Source organism: Cololabis saira, chromosome 12 (genome assembly GCF_033807715.1).
Source record: "Cololabis saira isolate AMF1-May2022 chromosome 12, fColSai1.1, whole genome shotgun sequence".
NCBI lineage: Eukaryota > Metazoa > Chordata > Actinopteri > Beloniformes > Belonidae > Cololabis > Cololabis saira.
The window spans coordinates 1,828,911-1,856,368 of NC_084598.1; the positions used below are offsets into that span (position 1 = coordinate 1,828,911).

Genomic DNA, 27,458 nt, shown 5'->3' on the forward strand with positions numbered 1-27,458 from the left:
ATGTCAGATCCAGGGCCGACTCAGCCGCTCAGAACCTACGCAGAAAAGGTTCCGAAAAAGTATCTATGTGGCACGGCTCCACCCGTCTCGGCCCGTAGTGGAGAAGCGCAAGACGGGGGCGTGGCGGGTAGAAGCGCTGAGTAGGTACTAGTGGAAAAGCGCAAGAATGGGAGTAGAAGCGCGCTGAGTAGAGCAGAGCAGAGCAGAGTGGGTACTAGTGGAAAAGGGCCATGAGTGAGCTGGTTACGGTGCTGCTGTAGATAACCAGAGCAACAGATGGAGCCCAGCCTGACAGGAGATGGTTAGCACCAAGGTCCCGCAGGAAGAGACTCAGCAGCAGCTCTGGACTGGAGGGATCTTCATCGGGCTACCCTGGTGCTCACATGTTTGAGTCCAGCCTCATCTGCAGCACATTGGAATGGGACGTTAGTGTACACTTTTTCATCTCCGTCAATTGTTTTTGTTTTTGTTTTTTTTTAGTTTGTTTTTTCCTTCTGAAGTTTCTGTAGATGTTTGTTTCACATGTTTCCATTTCCTGTCCCTTCCTGCTGAACCTGAGAGATTATTGATACCTGATCACCTCTGAAAATGATGAACCTTCACTCCCTCACCTCCTCTCTCCTGTTTCTGTTCACATGACAACCAGTGCCTTGAAATGACCTGTGTCTTGGTGACATCACCAGTGATGTAATGGGTTACACACACATATATATGTCTGTGGGAAATAAAGATCTGTGTCATTAATCACCAGTTTGACGTGTCTATCCTGTCTGAAGGTTTTTGCTTCATCTCAAGCACATCTCAAATATCCCGTCCGCTCATACACTTTTGTTTTGTTTTTTTACACCATAGAATGTGAATCACTCATGTAGCTCAGATTGACCCTCATTTTGGCTGCCGCCTCTGAATCAGAGAAAAATAGTTTTATTGCCGTTAATAATCAGGATCAGTACACGGGTCAAGTGATAGTTCAGGAATTATGGAAGTAAATACTGGACTGTCTCAGAAAATTAGAATATTGTGATAAAGTTCTTTATTTTCTGTAATGCAATTAAAAAAACAAAAATGTCATACATTCTGGATTCATTACAAATCAACTGAAATATTGCAAGCTTTTTATTATTTTAATATTGCTGATTATGGTTTACAGTTTAAGATTCCCAGAATATTCTAATTTTTTGAGATAGGATATTTGAGTTTTCTTAAGCTGTAAGCCATGATCCGCCATATTAAAATAATAAAAGGCTTGCAATATTTCAGTTGATTTGTAATGAATCCAGAATGTATGACATTTTTGTTTTTGTAATTGCATTACAGAAAATCACAATATTCTAATTTTCTGAGACAGTCCTGTATGTGACACTAGGATTTGATTCAACTGGCTCAATTTCACTGTCTGAAATTCAGCGTTTAAGTTCAGTGTAAAGAAGGCAGGGTTACTTCAGGTCACAGACATGAGCAAGGCATGTCAGAATCCAACACCCAGCCAATACACTTACACTTTCTGAGGCATGTGATGTGAAGCGTGTTGCGCTCATATTGAAGGAAAACCAGCATCTTTAAACCCCCATGGAGGGTAACGCTGAGTTCAATGCTGTCATTTTTCTGTTGCAAGTTTTTTTTTTTGTGCATGAAATTCCATATATCATCTTACGGCTCTATTTAAAACACAGTTACTATAAAAACAGACAGTGAGGAAGTGTGGCAAAGTTTCACACCACAACGTTGAATTGAATTGCCTTTATTTTCATTGTACCAGTACAACAAAATTGGCAGTACCTTAAAGTGCAGAATAATTTAACATTAAAGTATAAAAAAGAATACGCTAGACATTTAGATTACACACACACACACACACACACCGTAGAAGCTTAAGGAGACCCTGAGCAAAGATAGGCAGACATTGAAATTCAGCAGCACATTTGGTGATTATGAACACAGATGGAGGTTTATCAATGGCTGCAGGCAATGGCCGGGTTTCCCACATCAGTTAAGTAGTTCTTAACAGCGAAAGACTTCTTTCAAACCTTCTTAAGGAGCCTGTGAAAGAAAATCGCGTTTCCCAGAGTCGCTCTTAGCTTAAGAATCTCTTTCATTAAGAAGGAAATGAAAGATGCTGCTGACCCAGTCTTTACAACCATCTTAGTGAACAAAGACTCACAGATCCAGCCGCGTCAGGCAAATCAATATCACACCAAGCAATGAGATATTAAAACAATGCACCCCGCACAAATTTTGATCTATTTTATACTTTAGATTTATATTGTTTAGCATTTATTGGTGACAGCAAAGGGGGAAAAAAAGAAAAATAAGGAATAACAAGTGTGTTCCTGTATATGTTTTATGCATTACGCACAAATAAAACGATCATCATGAATATCATTTATTTGATAATTTGGCTGCTATACAGCATGTTCTCGCTGCAAATCAACCGCGTCACCGTGCGCGAAGCAGAATGGTTTATATGAACGCATTCGTGCGTCAGCACTTCAGTCCCCTGGACATGCTGTCGGACCGGGCTGTCCAGGCAGCCGGGACACCGATCCTCCTGCCGTGCCCGAGCCCGAGCACCTACATGTGATGACAGGGAAGCATCAGCTGAAGAACGAGATCCTTTGATGAATCGTTCATTACAGTCTCAAATATAATCAATGGTGTCGGTTTATATTAAAGAATCTTTTTGCCCAGAAGAAAAAAGAGCGAAGACAACGACCCATAACTATTTTCTTCTCTTGAAAAACCCACCTGCACCGCGGGGTTTAGGATAAAAAGACGCTGCAGCGCGAGTCGGGATGCAGCAGCAGAAGAGCAGTGGAATACGTGCGTGGCGGGGATGATCTCTGCAATCTGAAGCCCTCTATAATTGTAAAAAGAATTTCACTTATCACGGGTTCTTTTTGGAACATAACCCCTGCGAAAAACCAGGGATTGCTGTAATTCCACGTTGCGATTTGCGAAACTCGCCTTCTCTTGGCTCATGTTTTTGAACGCACACACACGCCCACCCCGTTTCCTCCCGGTCTCTGCGTGTGGGGAAAAAAAGCCTCACTGTAGCCAGAAATAACGGAGTAACGCACCGTTTGGATGAAAAAGGGTCATTGAATTATATTTATCATCTTAATTTTTCATTATAACGCACAGGCAGCAGTGAATTAGTGCGTTAGGTAGCAGTGCTGCGTGTGAAAATGCGCTGATAGTGATCGGTGATCGATTTGCCTGACATCGATTGATTTGGTTTCAGAACCGGACAGCTGCTCCAAAGAGCGTCTGAAAGAGCGAAACTAAAGAACGGTGTTAAGAAGTCATCTGGGAAACACCCGTATCTTAGGGTTCTCTCTTAAGTGAAACCTTTGAACCTCTCTTAAGTCCTTAAGAGAGGTCGGATCTGGGAAACCCGGCCAATATCAATTGCTCAGTGATTGTGTATGGTTTTTTTACACTGAGCAACGCGAAGAGCAACTTGATATGATGCTTTCAAAGCAAGCTCACCAACTTTCGCTGACTTTCTCATAATTGGCCGGGTTTCCCAGATCAGTTAAGTAGCTCTTAACAGCGAAAGACTTCTTTCAAACCTTCTTAAGGAGCCTGTGAAAGAAAATCGCGTTTCCCAGAGTCGCTCTTAGCTTAAGAATCTCTTTCATTAAGAAGGAAATGAAAGATGCTGCTGACCCAGTCTTTACAACCATCTTAGTGAACAAAGACTCACAGATCCAGCCGCGTCAGGCAAATCAATATCACACCAAGCAATGAGATATTAAAACAATGCACCCCGCACAAATTTTGATCTATTTTATACTTTAGATTTATATTGTTTAGCATTTATTGGTGACAGCAAAGGGGGAAAAAAAGAAAAATAAGGAATAACAAGTGTGTTCCTGTATATGCTTTATGCATTACGCACAAATAAAACGATCATCATGAATATCATGTATTTGATAATTTGGCTGCTATACAGCATGTTCTCGCTGCAAATCAACCGCGTCACCGTGCGCGAAGCAGAATGGTTTATATGAACGCATTCGTGCGTCAGCACTTCAGTCCCCTGGACATGCTGTCGGACCGGGCTGTCCAGGCAGCCGGGACACCGATCCTCCTGCCGTGCCCGAGCCCGAGCACCTACATGTGATGACAGGGAAGCATCAGCTGAAGAACGAGATCCTTTGATGAATCGTTCATTACAGTCTCAAATATAATCAATGGTGTCGGTTTATATTAAAGAATCTTTTTGCCCAGAAGAAAAAAGAGCGAAGACAACGACCCATAACTATTTTCTTCTCTTGAAAAACCCACCTGCACCGCGGGGTTTAGGATAAAAAGACGCTGCAGCGCGAGTCGGGATGCAGCAGCAGAAGAGCAGTGGAATACGTGCGTGGCGGGGATGATCTCTGCAATCTGAAGCCCTCTATAATTGTACAAAGAATTTCACTTATCACGGGTTCTTTTTGGAACATAACCCCTGCGAAAAACCAGGGATTGCTGTAATTCCACGTTGCGATTTGCGAAACTCGCCTTCTCTTGGCTCATGTTTTTGAACGCACACACACGCCCACCCCGTTTCCTCCCGGTCTCTGCGTGTGGGGAAAAAAAGCCTCACTGTAGCCAGAAATAACGGAGTAACGCACCGTTTGGATGAAAAAGGGTCATTGAATTATATTTATCATCTTAATTTTTCATTATAACGCACAGGCAGCAGGGAATTAGTGCGTTAGGTAGCAGTGCTGCGTGTGAAAATGCGCTGATAGTGATCGGTGATCGATTTGCCTGACATCGATTGATTTGGTTTCAGAACCGGACAGCTGCTCCAAAGAGCGTCTGAAAGAGCGAAACTAAAGAACGGTGTTAAGAAGTCATCTGGGAAACACCCGTATCTTAGGGTTCTCTCTTAAGTGAAACCTTTGAACCTCTCTTAAGTCCTTAAGAGAGGTCGGATCTGGGAAACCCGGCCAATATCAATTGCTCAGTGATTGTGTATGGTTTTTTTACACTGAGCAACGCGAAGAGCAACTTGATATGATGCTTTCAAAGCAAGCTCACCAACTTTCGCTGACTTTCTCATAATTGGCCCGGTTTCCCAGATCAGTTAAGTAGTTTTTCAAATTTTGATCTATTTTATACTTTAGATTTATATTGTTTAGCATTCATTGGTGACAGCAAAGGGGGGGAAAAAAGAACAATAAGGAATAACAAGTGTGTTCCTGTATATGCTTTATGCATTACGCACAAATAAAACGATCATCATGAATATCATTTATTTGATAATTTGGCTGCTATACAGCATGTTCTCCCTGCAAATCAACCGCGTCACCGTGCGCGAAGCAGAACTGTTTATATGAACGCATTCGTGCGTCAGCACTTCAGTCCCCTGGACGCAGTGTCGGCGATATGGGGGGGGGCACCAGGGGGCAGTGCCCGCTTACTTCAGTCACTGTGCCCCCTCACTTTTCTTCTTTGGCGGTAAACAAATTTCCCGAAAGCAAACTATTACGAAGGAGAGATTGCGAACGAAAAAGAGATTGCGAAAGGGATTTATGGTTCCGCGTTACACTAACGCAGAACCTACAGCGTAGGTTACGTAACCTACTGTTACGGGACGACGCGCGCCATACGCCGTAGGCTACGCCGTCGATTTTACGCCTAACCATAAATCAGCCTTTATTCACCGCACTATACGTGTGCGCTCCTGAAAGAAACTCCTAAAAGAGTAAAGAGACAAGTAAAAGATGGGTGATTGCTTGTAATCTTCCTAAGTTTGTACTTTCTAAACAGAAAACAAGCTTGATATTGTGATATTTAAATGTTCTTCTATTTTCTTCCTGCTGCTCACGTTGAAAGCCGGTTAAAGCGCTGTAGGAAACAGTTATGGATGAGGAACGGCTGATCCAGTTAGTTGAAATGAGAAGTTATCTCTATGATACCTCCTCATTTCACTACAAAAACCTCAATAAAGTGACAAAAAGAAATACTATTATATAGGTCCCAGAACATCGGGAGGGAGAGAAAAGGTCCTGTAAGTGGGGAAAAAAACAACAACAATTAATAACTGTATGTGGTGACGCAATCAACAGCGAACAGCGTGGAGTGAGCAGCGTGTGGTGTTAATGCAGCAAACATGTCAGCATGTCAGATCATTAGGGTGTGGGGAAAAAGCAGAGGACACGAGAAATGATCCAGAATTGCATGGGAAACCGCTGATGGAGACGGGACGCACCGCGCAGGAGATAAGGAGCGCAGAGAAAAGGGCCTTCTTCTCTTTTTTTCTTAAAATTAAATGCATCCGAAATAGACAAACAGCGATCTATGAGTAACTTCAATGAGAAACAAAACACCGAGAGAATATGGATAAAAGGAGGTGCCGGATCCAATCAAATAGGTACTGGATCTTGTTCCGGCAGGATCCGGCACAAATTAAGCCCTAATAAGATTCTTATTATTATCTTATCAGAAACTTCCAGCTCCCTGGCGATCTCCCTCCAGCCAGCTGCCACTTTATTGAGGTTCTTGTATTGAAATGACTTTTTCCTACAGCGCTTTCAACCGGCTTACAACGCCAGCGACAGGAAGAAAATAGAAACCAGGCGTCCGACCAAAGTCCAGTTCAAAAGCGCCGCTCGCAACCAGTATAGACAGTGCAATAAAAAATAAATCAATGGAATTGTTTTTGACGCTGACGCTCACTCGTATCGCATGCAGTGAGGACAAGGTGTTGTGATTTGATTTCTCCACATGTTTAAGACAGATTATTAGGAAAGCAGTGAGAATGCACTTTTTTTCTTTAAAATGCTGTCCTACACGACTGATTTGGTGCCCGCCCTAATAAGCCTCGTGCCCCCTCTGAATATTTGCTCTGGCGCCGACCCTGCCTGGACGTGCTGTCGGACCGGGCTGTCCAGGCAGCCGTGACACCGATCCTCCTGCCCGAGCCCGATCACCTTTATGTGTGATGACAGGGGATCAGTGCATTGAAGTGCATTGAGGAGCAGCGCTGCATGTCTCCACCAGTGTTGTGCTAGTTACTGAAAAATAGTAACTAGTTACCGTTACTAGTTACTTCATTAAAAAGTAACTCAGCTACTTAGACCAAAAGGTAATGCGTTACTATGAAAAGTAACTTTTTAGTTACTTTAAATAAAAACATTATTTTAAATGCTCCCATTAATGCCCCTCTAGCCTTCATTTCAGCAGGTACTGTATGGATTTGCGTTGTGCATCGTGTTCTGCATTCTAAACAGTCTCCCCGCTTCTTCACTTCCTGTATCAATAACGCTGGTTGCTTAGCAACAAGCTGAGAACGACCAATGAGCTTCAGCAGCAGCTGAAGAACAGGAGCCTTTGATGAATCGTTCATTACAGTCTCAAATATAATAATAACCAATGGTAGAATGTCGGTTTATAAGAATCTTTTTGCCCAGAAGAAAAAAGAGCGAAGACAACGACCCTTAACTATTTTCTTCTCTTGAAAAAACACTCCTGAGCCGCGGCTTTAGGAGAAAAAGACGCTACAGAGTCGGGATGCAGCAGCTCAGAAGAGCAGTGGAATACGTGCGAGGCAGGGCTGATCTCTGCAATTTGAAGCCCTCTATAATTGTAAAAAGAATTTCACTTATCACGGGTTCTTTTTGGAACATAACCCCTGCGAAAAACCAGGGATTGCTGTAATTCCACGTTGCGAAACTCGCCTTCTTTTGGCTCATGACCATCATGTTTTAGAACGCACACACGCCCACTAGTTTCCTCCAGTCTCCGCATGTGGGGAAAAAAAGCTTCACTGTAGCCAGAAATAACGGAGTAACGCACCGTTTGGTAGCGGTAATTGCGTGACTGAATTTAAAAAGTAATGCGTTAGAGTATTAGTTACCGCAAAACTAACGGCGTTACTGTAACGCGTTACTAAATAACGTTAGTCCCAAGACTGGTCTCCACACCCGCTGTGTCCCCACACATCCGCAAATACAACGTTGATGAATGCAATAGTGAAAACGGTCAAGCAGCTAAATAAACTTCAGAATATTTTTTTGAGGGGAAGGATTCTGTTTTACTAGTCAGGAGGATACGTGGTCCTATATGCTGAATGATCGTTACGTTAATTTGTCCTTTCGTCCATCTTTCACTTTTAATGAAAACAATACATTTCCTCATTATTCTCTTACCAAGACTACTTCTTATTTAGTTGCAGTCTTGTTTTCATCATGAAAAAGTCATTGGTCATTGAATTATATTTATCATCTTAATTTTTCATTATAAACCACAGGCAGCAGGGAATTAGTGCGTTAGGTAGCAGTGCTGCGTGTGAAAATGCGCTGATAGTGATCGGTGATCGATTTGCCTGGCATCGATTGATTTGGTTTCAGAACCGCGGTGGTGGACAGCTCCTCCAAAGAGCTTCTGAAAGAGCGAAACTAAAGGACGGTGTTAAGAAGTCATCTGGGAAACACCCGTATCTTAGGGTACCTTCTTAGTTGAAACCTTCTTTGAACCTCTCTTAAATCCTTAAGAGAGGTTGGATCTGGGAAACCCGGCCATTGTCTGTTGTCCTTGGAGAGATTGCAGACGGGTTTGAAAGTAGTCCAGTGGTTTATCTTGCAAGTGGCCATGATTCTTCTCCAAATGTTGTTGCAGCTTTGATGGCTTCATGCTCTCATTTGAGAGCATCGCTGCACAAACAACACACACATGCAATTCCACTCCTTCAGTTTCTTTAAAAGTGAATCCAAACTGAATATCTCTTTTGCGTTTAACATTAACGTTATCCTCTGCTCCTGGCACTGCAGCAGGGGCCCGGGAGGCACCGGGGCAGGCGCCGGGGAGGAGCCGGGCAGGTGCCGGGGCAGGTGCCGGGGCAGGTGCCGGGGCAGGTGCCGGGGCAGGTGCCGGGGCAGGTGCCGGGGCAGGTGCCGGGGCAAGTGCCGGGGCAGGTGCCGGGGCAAGTGCCGGGGCAGGTGCCGGGGCAGGTGCCGGGGAGGCGCCGGGCAGGTGCCGGGGCAGGTGCCGGGGAGGCGCCGGGCAGGTGCCGGGGAAGGTGCCGGGGAGGCGCCACGGCAGGTATATATATATATAAAATAATATATTTTATATTTTTTTTATAGTATATAAAATAATATATATAAAACCATATATATATATATATATATATATATATATGGTTTTTTAAAATATCATTTCAGTTAAAATTGCCTTTATTTCTTTTCACGTTGGACGACGCCCTGCAGTACCTCCGCGGCTCCCCAGGTTGAATGTTCTGTCCCTTGTTTGCCCTATATACTTGTTTTATGCATTTGGCTCCCGCATCATCTGTCTGCCTTTCAGGGCCGGTTTTTGCTATGGGCAACATGGGCACAATCCGGGTGGGGGCGCACGAGCGCTCTCAAAAAAAAAATTTGCTCTGACATCTCAAATCTATTCAATGGACTGTTATTGTCACATCAACTTGCTGCTGCTGAGAGTGTGTGTGTGTGTGTGTGTGTGTGTGTGTGTGTGTGTGTGTGTGTGTGTGTGTGTGTGTGTGTGTGTGTCTGTGTGTGTGTGTGTGTGTGTGTGTGTGTGTGTGTGTGTGTGTGTGTGTGTCATAAGAGCAGCCTTCTCCTCTCTTCATGTGTAGGCAATCTTGGTAATCTGCGTGAGGAGCGCAGGGTTTTGACGCTGCGCGATACGTCTCTTAATGCTCTGTCGAGTTGCTTATTAAAACCAAGTTAACTGAAGACAAAGGCCTCGTTATCACTTGACAAACCCCCCTCCCCCCTCCAGGCGAGAGAGAGGCGGGGGGCGGCCTGCGGGGGGCAGCAGGTCGGAGAGGAAAAGCAATGGAGGGGGGCGAGGGATGATTCAAAGGCCACACACAACTGCTTCCAAATACATTGTATTTCATACATAAAAATAATATCTACCCACATGTAATGAATTGGGTTAGCCTATGTGAAAAATTTACACAAATAAAAAAAAGCCGGACCTACTACAACGTAGTGGATGTAGAAGAACTTCCCTGACCTCTCATCAAAGTCCATGACTCTGCTTGAGCGGCTTACTTTCATCCATGAGAAAGAGCTCGCAGAAATCTAGCTCCTCCCGGGTGACCGAACTCCTCACCCTATCTCTAAGGGAGCGTCCAGCCACCCTGCGGAGGAAACTCATCTCGGCCGCTTGTATCCGCGATCTTGTCCTTTCGGTCACTACCCAAAGTTCATGACCATAGGTGAGGGTAGGTGCGTAGATGGACCGGTAAATCGAGAGCTTCGCCTTTCGTCTCAGCTCCTTCTTCATCACAACAGTCTGGTACATCGACAGCATAACTGCGGACGCTGCACCGATCCGTCTGTCAATCTCCCACTCCATCGTTCCCTCACTTGTGAACAAAACCCTGAGACACTTGAACTCCTCCACCTGAGGCAAGACTTCTCCACCCACCCGGAGAAGACACGCCACACTTTCCCGGTGGAGAACCAATGCCTCGGTTTTGGAGGTGCTGAGAAGTGTGATCCCCCTATAGTTGGAACACACTCTTCGGTCCCCCTTTTTAAACAGAGGGACCACCACCCCGGTTTGCCACTCCAGCGGTACTGTCCCGTTCCTCCATGCGATGTCGCAGAGGCATGTCAACCAAGACAGCCCTACGACATCCAGAGGTACTCAGGGCGAATCTCATCCACCCCCGGTGCCACCGAGGAGCTTATGAACCACCTCAGTGACCTCGGCTTGGGTGATGGATGAGCACGCCCCAGAGTCCCCACTCTCTGCTTCCTCAGTGGAAGGCATGTCACCTGGGTTGAGGAGATCCTCCAAGTATTCCTTCCACCGTCCGTTGATGTCCCCAGTCGAGGTCAACAGCTCCCCACCCACACCCTAAATGGTGCCGGCAGAGTACTGCTTCCCCCTTCTGAGGCGCCGAACGGTCCTCCAGAATTTCCTCGAGGCCGACCGAAAGTCTTCCTCCATGGCCTCCCCGAACTCCTCCCAGACCCGGGTTTTTGCCTCCAGTCCCACAGGCCAACATAGCCCGGTAGGACTCCTTCTTCAGTCTGACGGCATCCTGTACTTCCGGTGTCCACCACCGGGTTCTAGGATTGCCGCCACGACAGGCACCGGAGACCTTGCGTCCACAACTTCGAGCCGCCGCATTGACAATGGAGGCAGAGAACATGGTCCACTCGGACTCAATGTCCCCCGCCTCCCCCGGGATCTGAGAGAAGTTCTCTCGGAGGTGAGAGTTGAAGACGTCCCTGACAGAGGGCTCAGCCAGACGTTCCCAACAGATGGTGTAATGATGTGGGGGGGGGGGGGGGGTAATTGTAATTACTTATGTATTTAGTTATGTATTCATACATTTAAAATGTAAAGTACTATAGGAAGTATATATATGTACTGTATAATTGTGCTTTTATATGAATGTATTTTAATGTTCATGGACCCCAGGAAGACTAGCTGGCGTTTTGCGTCCGCTAATGGGGATCCAAAATAAAAAAACAAAACAAAACCCTCACAATCCGTTTGGGTCTGCCCGGTCTGTCCAACCTCCTCCTCCGCCAGCGCATCCAACTCACCACCAGGTGGTGATCAGTTGACAGCTCAGCCCCTCTCTTCACCCGAGTGTCCAAGACATGCAGCCGAAGGTCAGATGAAACCACAACAAAGTCGATCATTGACCTCCGGCCTAGGGTGTCCTGGTGCCACGTGCACTGATGGACACCCTTATGCTTGAACATGGTGTTCGTTATGGACAAACTGTGACTAACACAGAAGTCCAACAACAAAACACTGCTCGGGTTCAGATCGGGGAGGCCGTTCCTCCCAATCACGCCTCTCCAGGTATCACTGTCATTGCCCACGTGAGTGTTGAAGTCCCCCAGTAGAACAATGGAGTCCCCAGTTGGAGCACTATCCAGTACTCCTCCCAGGGACTCCAAGAAGGCCGGGTACTCTGCACTGCTGTTCGGCCCGTAGGCACAAACAACAGTGAGAGACCTTTTCCCGACCCTTAAGGCACAGGGAAACAACCCTCTCGTTCACCGAGGTGAACTCCAACACATGGCGGCTGAGCTGAGGGGCTATAACCAAGCCCACACCAGCCCGCCGCCTCTCACCCTGGGCAACTCCAGAGTAGTGGAGGATCCAGCCCCTTTCAAGGAGCTGGGTTCCAGAGCCCAAGCTATGTGTGGAGGTGAGCCCGACTATCTCTAGCCGGTCTCTCTCAACCTCACGCACAAGCTCCGGCTCCTTCCCCCCCAGCGAGGTGACATTCCATGTCCGCACTGCGAGGGTTTTGGTCCGGGGATTGGGTCGTCGAGGCCCCGCCACGACTGCTACCCAGTCCACATGGCACCAACCTATCATGGTCCTTCCTGCGGGTGGTGGGCCTACGGGAAGGCGGGCCCACGTCGCCGTTTCGGGCTGAGCCCGGCCGGGTCCCACGGGCAAAGACCCGGCCACCAGGCGCTCGCCATCGAGCCCCAACCCCAGGCCTGGCTCCAGGGTGGGGCCCCGGGGCCCCGGTGACGCTGATCCGGGCGACGTAACTCTCCTCGCTGTCTTCCTCTTCATGATAGGCTTACTTAAAACTAGTCACTTGTTTCTCTGTTTCAGCTAACTTTGGGGATAATTAACACAACAAGGACTGTTTTTCCTTTCTGTTATACAGTTTACTCCATTTTGAAAAATGTGCCGAATAAACTGGAGCTAAGGAAGCTACATCCTGACTCAATGCGTGCATTACAAGAGCAGTTAGGGGCGCCGGTCAAGAGGACGTCCTACACCAACATATGTGGACATACTCAAGAAGGATGCCGGGGCCCAGAGTACCAGCGAACTGGAAAGTTGTATGGAGAATCGGGATGACTGGAGACAACGATGGACGGCTCGTCTGAGGACGACCTAGTAGTAGGCTTCCTCCTAAATTGTGTTTGACGCACACAAAGAGGGCAGGACATTGAATTTGATATTGAAACCCACCAAATATGAAGTTCATTCGATCAAATCCATGGAAGGAGTTCTGATACGAGGTCTTCAAATTACAAAAATCAGCCCAAAATCATAAAATTCGGTGCTCGGGCCCTTATAATAAACAGAGCAATTTCAATAGGATCCTCACACCCTCAGTACTTGGTCCCTAAAAATAAACAGAGCAATTTCAATAGGATCCTAACACCCTCAGTGGTCAGACCATCATAAACATTACAGATACAGTAGGGTATTTGCACCCTCTATGCTCAGGCCCTAAAACTTAACATTACAGATACAACAGGGTCCATGCACCCCTAGTGCCTGGTCCGTAATAAATCTTAGACAGTGCAGTAAAAGCGACTTAACCTCTGTATAGGGGGGAACCAAAACCTTGAAATTTCAAAGTTCCTCTGTGCTACTCTACGTGTCATCCAGAGCCTTAAGGAACCATGCTACTCCAGAGCATTTTGCCCACCTTAGCAACCTATTACCTGAGTCAACAGACTCTGTTTCTTCTTTGGAAGATGAAAAAGACTGCTGACAACATCCAAAGTCAAGGTAAAATACACCTTGGAGTCTTGCAAGCTGATCAAGCTCTATAAGCTTCCTTCTTTAGCTTGCCTGCCTTCCACCAAGGGTGTCCACCACTGGGGTCGAGGATTGTTGCCATGGCAGGCAGTGATGACTTTGTGGTTGTCTCAATAATGGAGTGCAGAACATGGACTTCTCAGACTCAATATCCTTCTGGTTAAGGCTCTGCCAGAGGTGTGAGTTAACTATCCTTCTGAAGGTTGTCTCTGCCAGATGTACCCAGCAAACTCTAATTATACACTTAGACCTACAGGGTCTGGCTAGAATCCTTTGCATCTTCATGCTGCTTACAATGAAATGGTGATGAGTTGACAGATGTGCTCGTTTTTTTTACCCCTTTGTCCAAAACATATGGTTGCAGATCTGATGACAAAGTTATTAAGTCAATCATTGAAGATCTATTTTTTTTATCTAGATAATGACTGTTGAACTAATTGTACATTTCCCTGGGATATGTGACAAGCTATCTTTAGTATTTGCTTGAAATTGTGGTACATTGAAATAAAAAATGGTGATGAAATTGAGGCTGGATCCACAAACACAGACACACTCTAACACACGTGGCATGGTGGTTGACATTTCCTTAAAGGCCTGCTCAGGTGCACCTACTCAGTAATTGGAGACTGTCACAGAGGGGAGTCTGTGTGCACATTTGTGTGACTTGCAATGACATATAAGCACTTTAAATTAATTTCACTTGAGGTCTGACATTTATAAATTAGAGCTACTGGTGAGAGCTGACTGAATATGAACGTGTTAGTACAGACAAGGCGGCAGGAAAGTATCCCTTCTGTGGACACATGACCTTTTAAATAACATTATTTTTATTTTGGTTCCTTTTTTAAAGAGACATATTATAAGGAGAAAAAAACACTTTCTTTGTCTGGAAGCATATATTTTGGTGTCCAAGTACCAACTAAAAAACATAGCAATGCATTTATTATGTTTAAGGATGCCTAAGTTTGAGAGAGCAGAGCAGAATTTTCTAATTCCTGACTTGGCATTGTGCTCTATTGCTTGACTGGCCATCTAGGTTGTGCCAAAGCAATACCAGTTTAAAAGCAAGTATGCAACAGTTTTGTTAAAGGTATTGTGACATCATTTTTAACATGCTTTTAACACTATTAAAAGTCTTGGCCAACATCCCTCAAATGTGTCTAAAAGAGTGTAACAAGAAAAACTTCACTCTAGTTCTCCATTCCTGGCTTTTTATTACAGTGTTTTTTTGCGCCGTGAAAAACGGGTCCTTTTCCCCCCTTTCCTGTCAATCATTGCTCCGCTCCTCCTCCAAACCTCCTCCAACCAACCGCTACACACTTCTGCCGTCTTCACACACACGCGCGCACACCGACCACAAACACCGACATACAGCCCAGACAGGGCGACTACAGCCCGGGGATGAAGTCCAACCGGGACCAGAGGACCGGGACCGCAGCTCCCCGCGAGCAATACGCTCACAGCGGCGTCGGAGAGTTATGCCGCGTTCCATTTGTCCTCGGAAGTCGGAATTTCCCAGTTCCCAGTCGGAATTTTCAACTGGAACGCCCCTCGAAGTGGGATCTCCTACTGGTAAAGTGGGAGAATCTTCACCACCCCCGAGTTCCCAGTTCCCAGTTCCGATTTCCGAGGTAAATGGAACGCGGCATTAAGCCGGGAGCGACAGGCGAAGCATGCACGGAAAAGCAGCACGGCGAAGCAGACAGTCCACAGCAAACAATCATAAAAATAAAGGCATGCAAGCAGCAGTGTCTCCTTATCTTAAGTCCAGTCAGTGGCCGCGGGTCTTCTTAGCAGTTCTCCGGTGATTAGAACAGAAGAGGCTCTAAACTGCTCCGTGTTAAGCCTGATTTATGGTTCCGCGTTAAATCGACGCAGATCCTACGCCGTAGGGTTCAGCGTACGGTGCGCGTCGCCGCGTAACCCTACGCCGTAGGCTCTGCGTCGGTGTAACGCGGAACCATAAATCAGCCTTTATGGTGCGCTGGAGAGGAGAGGAGGCAGGGAGCTGGGTGGAGGGGGCGGTGATTTAGCGGGCCCTGACGTCACGGCCCGCCACCAAACCAGGTGCGCCGTTTTTGCACAGTTATGCGGAAAATCCCAGAAAGCACACAATACACTGAATGTTAAAAGTTTGTTGTTTTTTGGGTGTAATTGATGTCAAGACACCCAACAAAACACAAAAAATCAAGAAAAATTTGTTTTTCATGTCACAATACCTTTAAGACTTAGCAAATTAGATTAATCCATGCCATGATGCCATTTAAACAATTCAATAAAGACGGCAAGGAATATTTCATTTTTGTGTTTATGAACAGGTAGATTTAAATGTGGAATGTAATATTATATAAACTGATATGGACCATAAAGGTCAGATTTAGAACATGACAGTAGAAAGAGACAAAACTAAAATGTATTTTCTTTATTATTTTGAAATAAAATTGTCTATAATGGTGAATTTAATAATAAATGTTTATTTCATGTTTCAATATTTTAGGCAGTGCCATAACCGCTTTTCTTTTGTTTCCCCCTTAATCAAAAAACATGTGTTCATCTTACAGCAGACCACTACTGACTTAACTTTAGCAAAACTGTGTAATTACTGTATCTTGCTGTTACATTATCCCTTTGTTTTGGATATACAATTATATGTAACATGTTTAGCTAGCATTTCATGTCTCAAACAGTGAACAGTCTCTTTATCACTTGCCCAGTCTTCAAGGCTTTGTGATCCTGCTTATGGATATTCTTAACAAATTCAAGATTTTTATTTGTCATATGCTCAGAAGATGGCCAGTGAAATGCAGCCAACTAACTACAGGCCATGTAAAATATTTACACAAAGAGCAATATTTAAAATAGTAATATAATAAAATTAAAAAAACAATGTGTATATACTTAAATGTGCAACAATATGTGCAGTCTGCAATGTGTGAAAAGTTAACAAGTTAACATTTTCAGGGATGTGGTTAGGATTTGACCATGAGAAGGTCAGAGTTCACAATTCTGACAGCCTGAGGAATGAAGCTCTTTCTGAGTCTCTGTGTGTGCGCCACAGGTTTTCAAAAGTTGCAGTAATTAAACCTTTACTTAAAAAAACCTTCTCTTGACCCAGACACCTTAGCTAATTATAGACCAATTTCCAATCTTCCATTTATATCTAAAATTCTGGAAAAAGTAGTTTCAAGCCAGTTATGTGACTATTTGAATAGAAATTATCTGTTTGAAGTCTTTCAGTCAGGGTTCAGAATGCATCATAGCACAGAGACAGCACTGGTTCGAGTCACGAATGACCTTCTTATGGCCTCAGATAAGGGATTAGTTTCCATACTGGTTCTACTGGACCTCAGATAAGGGATTAGTCTCCATACTGGTTCTACTGGACCTCAGATAAGGGATCAGTGTCCATACTGGTTCTACTGGACCTCAGATAAGGGATTAGTGTCCATACTGGTTCTACTGGACCTCAGATAAGGGATTAGTGTCCATATTGGTTCTACTGGACCTCAGTGCTGCTTTTGACACTGTAGATCAGCATTTTACTGCACAGGTTAGAGCATGTTGTTGGGATTAAAGGGACAGCTCTACGTTGGTTTAAATCATATCTATCTGACAGGTTCCAGTTTGTTCATGTACATGAGGTTTCTTCAGAACAGTCAAGGGTCTGTTATGGTGATCCACAGGGTTCAGTGCTAGGACCAATCTTGTTCAGTTTATACATGCAGCCATTGGGAAGTATAATCCAGAATCACGACATACACTTTCATTGTTATGCTGATGATACGCAGCTCTATTTGTCTATGAAGCCGGATGAAACAGAACCGTTAGTTAAACTTCAGGCATGTCTTAGGGACATCAAGGACTGGATGTCCAGAAATTTCTTGCTTTTAAATTCAGATAAAACAGAGGTTATCATTCTTGGTCCAGAGCATCTTAGGAAGCGATTAGATGGTGTTGCGATGGCTTCCATATGTTAATCAGGTTTGTAAAATAGCATTTTTCCATCTCTGTAATATTGCAAAGATTAGGAAAATCCTCTCGCAAAGTGATGCAGAAAAACTAGTTCATGCGTTTGTATCTTCTAGACTAGATTACTGTAATGTGTTATTAGCAGGATGTCCAAGTAATTTGCTGAATAAGCTCCAGCTGATCCAAAATGCAGCAGCACGAGTGCTGACAGGAATCAGCAGGAGAGACCACGTCTCTCCAGTGATAGCGTCGCTCCATTGGCTACCCGTAAAAAAATCAGAATCCAATTTAAAATTTTATTAAAAAGGAAGAAAAATCCAAGGCTGTGGCCGAAACGCGTGGACTGTAACCCACTTTTTTAATCTTTCCACATAAAATAGCCAATTTAAATAAAGGCTTTTTATATTTGAAGAAGATTGCCTTGGATTTTTCTTCCTTTTTGACATCCTTTTTCCCACCGAAGAGCACCTTCGTCACACGACTTAGATGAACTTTCTGAGCACTCTGGACTTTCTTTTTTGTTAAAATTTTATTACTTGCATATAAAGCCCAAAACGGCTTAGCTCTGCAATATTTGCAAGACCTGATAGTGCCTTATGTCCCTGGCAGAGCTCTCCGTTCTTGGAGTGCAGGTTTACTCGTAGCTCCTAGAGTATCCAAATGTAGATTTGGAGGGCGGGCGTTCTGCTATCAGGAACCGTTACTATGGAACCAACTTCCAATCTGGGTTAAGGAGGCTAACACAACCTCCACCTTTAAAACTAAACTTAAAACCTTTCTGTTTAGTAAAGCCTATAGTTAGTGTTTAGTAAACCTCTAGCTGGTGTTAGTAAATCTCTAGTTAATGTAAACTCTAGTGTGTTAGAGTCAGTAGTCATAGTTGCAGCTATAGAACAAGACTATAATAGTTAGTCTCAAACATAGCTTCGTGGTAGATATGCTGCTATAGGCCTACGCTGCAGGGGGGCACCGACATGATCCACTGGGCGGTGCCTCTCACCCTTCTTCTCTTCTCCACTTCCCTTCCTCTCTTCTCCTTTTCCATTTTTATTTATTATAAGTATCTCATAGCTATCATTTTTGTCCATCGTCCCTGTAGTTTCTTGTGCTGGCCCCCTTTTTTCTCTTTTGTGGATGTTTGCAGGCCGGAGCTTCGGGAGCTGCGTGCTGGCCTGCGGTCCCGGTCCCCCCCCCCCCCCATCCCTGGTCATCCCGTTGCTGCATCCACCTGCCTGCTATGTGCTGCTGACGTCCCCGACCCCCCAATCTGGCCTCCGGCAGGAGGACTCCCCTTATGAGCCTGGTCCTGATCAAGGTTTCTTCCCTCCTAAAGGGGAGTTTTTCTTGCCACTGTTTGGCTTAAGGCTTTTCTCCCACTAGGGGAGTTTTTTACCTGCCATTGTTTATGTAATAATTGCTTGGGGGTTTATGTTCATGTTCTGGGTCTCTGGAAAGATCCTAGAGACAACATCTGTTGCATTAGACGCTATACAAATAAAATTGAATTGAATTGAATTGAATTGATGAGGCGCAGGAGTTGGTCAGAGTATAACCACACAAAGAGTCCGTGGCTGGGGTGGTGGGGGTCCTTCATAATCTTTTTCACTGTGGCCACGCTCCTTCTGGTGTAGGTGTCTTGGAGGATGCTGACCTCAGCACCGTCTGCAGGGCCCTCTTGTCACGAGCAGTGCTTTTCCCGTACCACAGGGGGAATTTGCCAGTCAGCACACTCTCCACCGCTCCAGAATAAAAACACAAATTAATTTAGAGTGCCTAGAGCACCGAGATAGTTCTAGTGAAGGTTCCCAATGATACTTGCTCCAAAACAGATCCGCCACAACATGGATAGGGGCAACAGTCCTGTATTACTGGATCTCAGAGCTGCATTCAACATGGTCAACCAAAACATCTAGCTAGACCTGTTGAAACACTGGGTAGGACTTTCTGGTACATGGTACACAGCACTTATCTGGTTTGAATCCTTTTAAAAAAAAAAACAAAACATGGACTATTGTCAGAATTCTATTTAAAGAAAATCTGATCACCTTTTCAAAAATTGGAAGGAGGAAGTGATTTGATCAAAATTCACCAGAAGCGTTTATTGTACAGAATACTTGATATCAAGGGTCTAACGCTGACGGGTCATCAGATGAAATTCGAAAGAAAAAAGACCCGACCACATGGCTAAGATAAACATTTATACTATAGGTGGAGAGGGCGTGGTTTAGACTTTGCAGCTCATGGTTGACTGGTTCTGGAGGCTCGTCTCCTCGTCCAATACAGTGACGCCAGAAAAGGGAAAAAACTACATCCTGTGGCACCGGAGGAGAAGAAACTACAACCCCCAGCCTTTTGTCTCGGTCTCTCACATATCCTTTGTTTCGTACACGTCCACTAAATGCAACTAGCGCAACTAGAGGAAAGACTTATTTACTACATTTATAATACAAAATGAAGATGGCAGATACACTAAATGCATTTGAAAGAGGAATAATTATTCAGACATAAATAATTATTCAGACATAAATATTCAAACACAAAAACAGTTTTCCACCCTAACAGGGTGTCTGTTACGGTGGAAAAATTTACCTTTCCATAACGAATTTTTTTTTTATTATATTCATGTCAAATACAATATTTATGTCTGAATAATTATGTAAACGGTGTCAACAATAGACAGAAAAAAAGATGAAATATTTGTCTTCAATGACATTTTAGTAGAGTTTTATGGTACTGTCAGAAAATTCCAAGGTGAATTCTATGGACTGAGCAGCTACATCGGTCTCCGCACAGGACTCAACAGATATGTCAACGACCCCCCACTCAGCCCCTCCTGCTGCCTCCTCAAAGACAGAGTTCACAACCTCTGTGTTCACTGGCAATCGTGAAAATGTTGAGGAAGAAATTAACACACATCACACACATCAATAACAGAAGCTGACTTCAACGCCATAAAGCTGGTCCTGAATCCAAACACTCCAATGGGCTTGGTTCATAAAGTGTGGTTTGACACGCATTTTGGACGTAGAGGAAACAAAGGAAATCGTCATCTCAAACCCTCATCATTTGTCCCCAAAACAGAGAAGAATGGCTTGAAATACGCCACGCTGATGTTCAACGAGCACACAAAGACTCATAATGAATGAAGGCGGGAAAAGGGAGAGCACAAGGGGATTCATGTACCAACTGCCCGGTGATCCTCTCTGCCCTGTGTCCTCGTTGGAACAATATATCTCCCTCCTGCCTCCTGACTCACCGGCGTTGTATCTGCGTGTGAGGAAAAATATGACCCGCAAGTTAATTAATAAAAAATTGATTAAGCGATTTAAAAAATAACGCAGTTAATATGGCTGTAATTAATTAATCGCAATTAACTCGCTAATTTGACACCCCTAAATAATTATAATACCTTTTATTTGTTAGGCACCTTTCATGGCACTCAAGGTCGCTGTGCAACAATCAAATTATAAAGCAAAATTTAAACAACAGAAAACAACAGAGTTTGCAGCAGATAACAGGAAATACTTGACAGCCTGGCTCACCAGCAGTAAAACCAGCTGAGCTTTTGCTTCTGCTTTGTATGTCCAAGCCATTTCCTCAGGTACTCTGATGTTCAATCACAGAGTAAAACAAAAAGTGTGATTTATGAATGACTTCCTGCCCCCATGATACCACTTTTCTCCATATTATGCATGTGCTCATTAACTACAATGACCTCCTCTGGAAAGAGTGTGATAATGTCCATTACAGGATCCATTATACCATTGATGTCCTTGTTCACCTTTGCGTGGTAATGACAGATCTTCCACTTAAGACTATCCATGAACTTTGTCCTTATATAATCCATGATGCAGTTAAGCAGTTATTTATTATGACCAGTGATTTATGCAGCATCCCTGTGAAGGTGCACTCAAGTGTATAAAAGATGTATTAGACTTTCTTGTTTGTTGTTTTATGCTTGTTATGAAGATGCTAGGGGGGATTTAATCTCCTTTAAGTTCCATGAATATTAAAGCTTGGTTAAAATTGTGTTGTCCTTAGTCCCGATTCAGAATCTGAATTCTTCTATTGCCAAGTGATGTCTGGACGATCTTCTGACATTGATATTAATTGATGGGAGTGTAAGGAAGGGTGGGAAGGGAAGTGGGTTAGGTCATTCACGCATTTTCTGTGCGCAGTTCAACCTGTTCAGGGTTTATGGATTCAATCCATCCCAGTTCTCATGTCTCAGGTTTTATGAAAGAATTCTCCCTCACTATCGGTCAGGACCTTGGACTGCCTGTTTTCACCTTTGCAATATTGGTAAAGTTATGATCATCCTAAAGTTAGGAATATCTTGTATCAGAATGATGCAGAAAAACAGTTGTTTGTATTTTTTTATTATTGTGATGTCCTAAAAAATCTTCAAATTACATTTTTGTTTGTTAAAAAACAAAAACAAAAAAAAACAATTTTCAAAAATGGGAATTTTCTGACAATTATTTGATGGTTTACACAAGTTGTATTCAAAGCATAAGTGAATAAGAATACAATATAATGTACACAAGTGAACATTGTGATCTTAACATGTTTGAATTGACCTTGTAGTCCTTGAGTTCCATTGAAGACTCGCCCAGAAACTCCATCAGGGCATGAGTAATGGCCTCCCGCCTCCACTCAACGTGTTGCTGCTTTAACAGACAGAAGATGCTTGTGTTGAAAGTACCACATGAATTCACTTAATACAAGTTATAAATACAAAGACATACTGTATCAGGCTGGGGTCCCATCAAGACATCAAATTTATGTAATCGGTCTTGAGTCGAAAAAGTATGTGAACCCGTTTTACCTGGATGAGTGAATCCAGACGTGGTCGTATTTTTGTTCCAGCTACTCCGCCTTTTTTACTGAATATCTCCTGCTTTTTTGGAGTGTAGAAGTCCAGCTTAGTTAGAAAAGTTCTTTCCAAGGGAACCATTGTGATCCTTTTGAATTCCTCCTTGATCTGAATAAAGAAGGTACAATTATGCTATTTACTTTTTTCTTTTTGATAGAAATTATTTCTTAATAGATTTTTAGATGCAACACACAAACATTTTTTTTACCTGAACTTCAGAGAAAAGAGCACTATCTGTCCCGGAAATCTTGGATGGTGGGGCCCTGCTGAACGACTTCCTGTCTTCGGAAGGAGAAAGATCTTTCCACTTTCTCAGACATTATCCCCTCATTGTTTTTCTTCTTGATTTCTGATGTCCTTCTTCCATGTCTACCCTCTCCTTCTCTAAAGGGCTTCTGTGTCTCCAATTGGCAGTGTGGGCAGGTCGTTCACCTCTGCTTTCTTGGACTTTTTGATGCTTTTACTTGAAGCATTCTCATTTGACCTGTCTCTTTTCAGTGAGTTAACTTCCAGTTCTGGACAGGCAAGTTGACGGCCTCTCATTTTTGCTCAATTGTTCCATTTCATCCTCTGCTGCCACCCATCAAGGCCATTGAAAGATCCTGGTTCCTTGAGACATGGGAACTTTTCAATTAAGGCTTCAACCACTGTCAAAATTTGAATCCCAGTGGGGTATGCCGTGTAACCAAAAACCACCTCTGCAAGCTTCTACAGTACTGTATGCTCCTGGTCAAAGTTGGGTGGTTAAGCAGATGATATGCTGATGACACACAGCTCTATGTGGCCGTGTCTCCGGATGACACTAGGCCGATTGACTCACTTGTTAAAGGAGCTTGCGGCAGGATTTATGAAAAAAATGCGTATACATTTTAAGTTTTCTAGTAATAATGTCAGATGAAGCGTTCCAAACCAAAAAGAATGAGCCCTCTAGTGTATCTCTCCGTTGCCTTGAACAGGCTGTGTGCTCAAAATGTGCTGCAATTCCGGGCCCGAATTTCCCGCGCTGTCCTGCGGATGTGACGTCAAATGACGCTGCATGTGCGTTCTCCCGTGCCGGCTTCGCTGTTGCCTGCAGTAACCCCGTGTTACACCCGCAAACGTAATAACAGCCCACAAATGTAATAAACCACAAACGTAATAAAAATCTGCAGCTTTGAATGTAATAATCCCGCAAATGTAATAAATTTCCCACAGACGTAATAAAATTTGCCTACTGCAAACGTAATACTGAATTTCCTGCAAATGTAATAACTATTACATTTGCAGGAAATTACTACATATGTGGGAAGGTGAAAATCTGTAAATGTAATAACTTCCAACAAACGTAATATTAGACAAAATAATGATCTTTGTGGTTGTTGGTGTTTATTTATTTACTTATTAATAACACACACACACACACACACACACACACACACACACACACACACACACACACACACACACACACACACACACACACACACACACACACACACACACACACACACACACACACACACACACACACACACACACACACACAGGTCATTCATGCTCATATGATTTTAAGGGCTATGGCTACGAGCCTATGCTGGTGGCTTATGAACCAATGTTTGAACCATTTAATGTCTGCATATCCAAAGCCAAAAACTTGAATAGGTAGTCCATTCTTTGAAGTAGGCCTAATAAAAACATTGGTCAAGATTTATTCTGGTCCGTGTTCTTTTTGATAGTTACATGGGCCAAGACTGTCTGAACACTGACAATTATCCATCCATCCATTGTCTATACCCGCTTTATCCCTTGCGGGGTCACGGGGGTCTGCTGGAGCCTATCCCAGCTCATTTCAGGTGAGAGGCAGGGGTTACACCCTGGACAGGTCACCAGTCCATCACAGGGCCACACTGACAATTAAAGGTTTGCAAATAAATAATGACTGGTGAACTTAAATTAACCTATGTGAATGCAGGAAAGTGAGAATTGCCATGTAGGCTACGGTAAGTAGGCCTACCAGAACATTTCCCAATGTTACATTATGTTACATTATTTTAAATAAACGGCCTTTCAAATAAGTGTGATATAATTGTTGATGATTTTTTGCTGCAAATAAATTAATGTATGAGTATGCACCAACACTCTGCCAATCAGAACAAAGAAGATGCACAGGCAATGGTCACTTCACGGTAAAACAGGCTACAACTTTTCACCCCTTTCCCGGTAAGTCAGCATGATGTATCTTGTATTGATTAATTCATTGAAATCTCAAGATATATGATGGTTTCACGGTAGTTTTAAGCTCAGTCTTCTATGTTGTCAAAACAGACCACCTCTGAAGCCAATAACAGACAAAGATGTTCAGACAAGACACCAGATTGACCTAGTTGACATGACAGGATGGAAAATTACCCATGGCAGATCAATCTACAAATATATCCTCACTGTCCAAGATGTGTTTAGTAGGTATGTGTGGCTGAAACCATTAAAGGGGAAGAGCAGTCATGTAATCGCTCAGCATTTGGCAGACATCTACATGGAACATGGACCACCTAAAGTCTTACAGAATGACCAGTGATGTGAATTCAAAGATGCAGTAAAAAGGCTTATGCAAACCATGCATGTCAAGGTAATCCAAAGCTCACCATATCACCCTCAAAGCCAGGGGAAAGTCGAGAGAATGCACAGGGCATTACAAAAGAAGTTACTGTATGATCTCATACATATGAAGAGACAAGGGGTGAACTGGGTCAGTCAACTTCCTAAATATGCTCAAGTCCTCAATGAAGATCCCAAACGACCCTTGGGTTGGATGACGCCATTCAAAGTTTATTATGGCTGCAAAAGCAATAACATACTGATGGATCAAGGCACCCAACTATCACCGCACATTGTAGAGGGCTCTACGAATAATGCAGACACAGTGCTTCCTTCAAAGAAACAAAGGGATTTATTTGAAAAAAAGAGAAAAGAGAAGAGAAGAAGAGCAAAAAATGCAACTAAGAATTGTAATGAGCGAATGGTTTGCAGAGCATGTAACGCAAATCCTCCATCCATCTATCATGTTAATGAAGAGGTTTTGGTAAGAATTAGGTGCAAGACCCACAGATTGACAAAGAAACATGCTATTCTGAATGGAGTCATTATGAAGAGGAATCTGAGACTGTCAAAATACATTTTACACTCAAGTGGTTCTCGGTGAAAGACATCTGCAGTGTCACCGGACATGAAGAACGGAGGCGTCAAAGGTCAAACCAAATAAAGTACTTGATCTCTTATACACGTGAGGACCGGTTAGAGTTGTTTAGGTCATCCAGTTTCTCCATACAACTGGATCCACAGCCCGATGGTGATTGTCAGTTTGCAGCACTTGCTGACCACTTGATGCACTTTGGGATATTTCAGTCAGCTACAACCCTTAGGCAAGAAATTGTCATGGATTTGCATTCAAATCCTCAGACAACACAAGGAATCCATATTGCTAATTATTTAGAGGGTAACTGGGATACTTACCTACATAGCATCGGTCAGCAAGGCACATACGGAGACCATATCACACTGCAAAGAGCCTCTGAACTGTTCAATGTTCAGGTGCTAATAATTTCAACTCTTGGTCCAGATGCTACAACTCTCATAGCACCTTTAAACATGTATGATGAGAATGTGCCCCTTGTCATATTGCAGAAGGACAGGGGGATCATTATGTTAGTCTACATGGATCGGTTAGCCACTACATTGAATCAATCCAGCAGGCAGAAAGTGAAAGATTGCACTGTCACAGAGGAGCTCCATGTGCTGAGCTCAGTGATGCCGAACTCTCCTGTCCCCCCCAGGTCGAAGTCTCCAGTCCCCACCAGGTCGAAGTCTCCAGTCCCCCCCAGGTCGAAGTGTCCAGTCCCCACCAGGTCAAAGTCTCCAGTCCCCACCAGGTCGAAGTCTCCAGTCCCCCCCAGGTTGAAGTGTCCAGTCCCCACCAGGTCGAAGTCTCCAGTCCCCACCAGGTCGAAGTCTCCAGTCCCCCCCAGGTTGAAGTGTCCAGTCCCCACCAGGTCGAAGTCTCCAGTCCCCACCAGGTCGAAGTCTCCAGTCCCCACCAGGTCGAAGTCTCCAGTCCCCACCAGGTCGAAGTCTCCAGTCCCCACCAGGTCGAAGTCTCAAGTCCCCACCAGGTCGAAGTCTCCAGGCCCTCCCAGGCCGAACTCTCCAGGCCCCCCCAGGTCCAAGTCTCCAGTCCCCACCAGGTCGAAGTCTCCAGTCCCCACCAGGTCGAAGTCTCAAGTCCCCACCAGGTCGAAGTTTCCAGTCCCCACCAGGTCGAAGTTTCCAGTCCCCACCAGGTCGAAATCTCCAGTCCCCACCAGGTCGAAGTCTCAAGTCCCCACCAGGTCGAAGTTTCCAGTCCCCACCAGGTCGAAGTTTCCAGTCCCCACCAGGTCGAAGTTTCCAGTCCCCACCAGGTCGAAGTCTCCAGTCCCCACAAGGTCGAAGTCTCAAGTCCCCACCAGGTCGAAGTCTCCAGGCCCTCCCAGGCCGAACTCTCCAGGCCCCCCCAGGTCCAAGTCTCCAGTCCCCACCAGGTCGAAGTCTCCAGTCCCCACCAGGTCGAAGTCTCAAGTCCCCACCAGGTCGAAGTTTCCAGTCCCCACCAGGTCGAAGTTTCCAGTCCCCACCAGGTCGAAGTCTCCAGTCCCCACCAGGTCGAAGTCTCAAGTCCCCACCAGGTCGAAGTTTCCAGTCCCCACCAGGTCGAAGTTTCCAGTCCCCACCAGGTCGAAGTTTCCAGTCCCCACCAGGTCGAAGTCTCCAGTCCCCACCAGGTCGAAGTCTCAAGTCCCCACCAGGTCGAAGTTTCCAGTCCCCACCAGGTCGAAGTTTCCAGTCCCCACCAGGTCGAAGTCTCAAGTCCCCACCAGGTCGAAGTGTCCAGTCCCCACCAGGTCGAAGTGTCCAGTCCCCACCAGGTCGAAGTGTCCAGTCCCCACCAGGTCGAAGTTTCCAGTCCCCCCCAGGTCAAAGTCTCCAGTCCCCACCAGTTCCAAGTTTCCAGTCCCCCCCAGGTCGAACTCTCCAGTCCCATCAGTTTAAAGTCTCTAGTCCCCACCAGCAGCGAGGCAGAACCTGA

General features: G+C 44.6%; 1 protein-coding gene across 1 annotated transcript; it reads left to right on the plus strand.

Moving 5' to 3' along the window:
* LOC133457573 (uncharacterized) lies at positions 1-27,458 on the plus strand. Its single transcript, XM_061736946.1, has 4 exons — positions 1-48; positions 8,769-9,039; positions 26,170-26,289; positions 26,386-27,458. The coding sequence occupies exons 1-4, from the start codon at positions 1-3 to the stop codon at positions 27,456-27,458; spliced, it is 1,512 nt and encodes a 503-aa protein (XP_061592930.1).

Bases quoted from the DNA above. Each gene is read 5' to 3' on its own strand.
- LOC133457573 (XM_061736946.1), top strand. From the start codon at position 1: ATGTCAGATCCAGGGCCGACTCAGCCGCTCAGAACCTACGCAGAAAAG. The intron at 9,040-26,169 runs GTATATATATAT...TGTCCCCCCCAG, and splicing joins CCGGGGAGGCGCCACGGCAG to GTCGAAGTCTCCAGTCCCCA. The intron at 26,290-26,385 runs GTTGAAGTGTCC...AGTCCCCACCAG, and splicing joins AAGTCTCCAGTCCCCCCCAG to GTCGAAGTCTCCAGTCCCCA.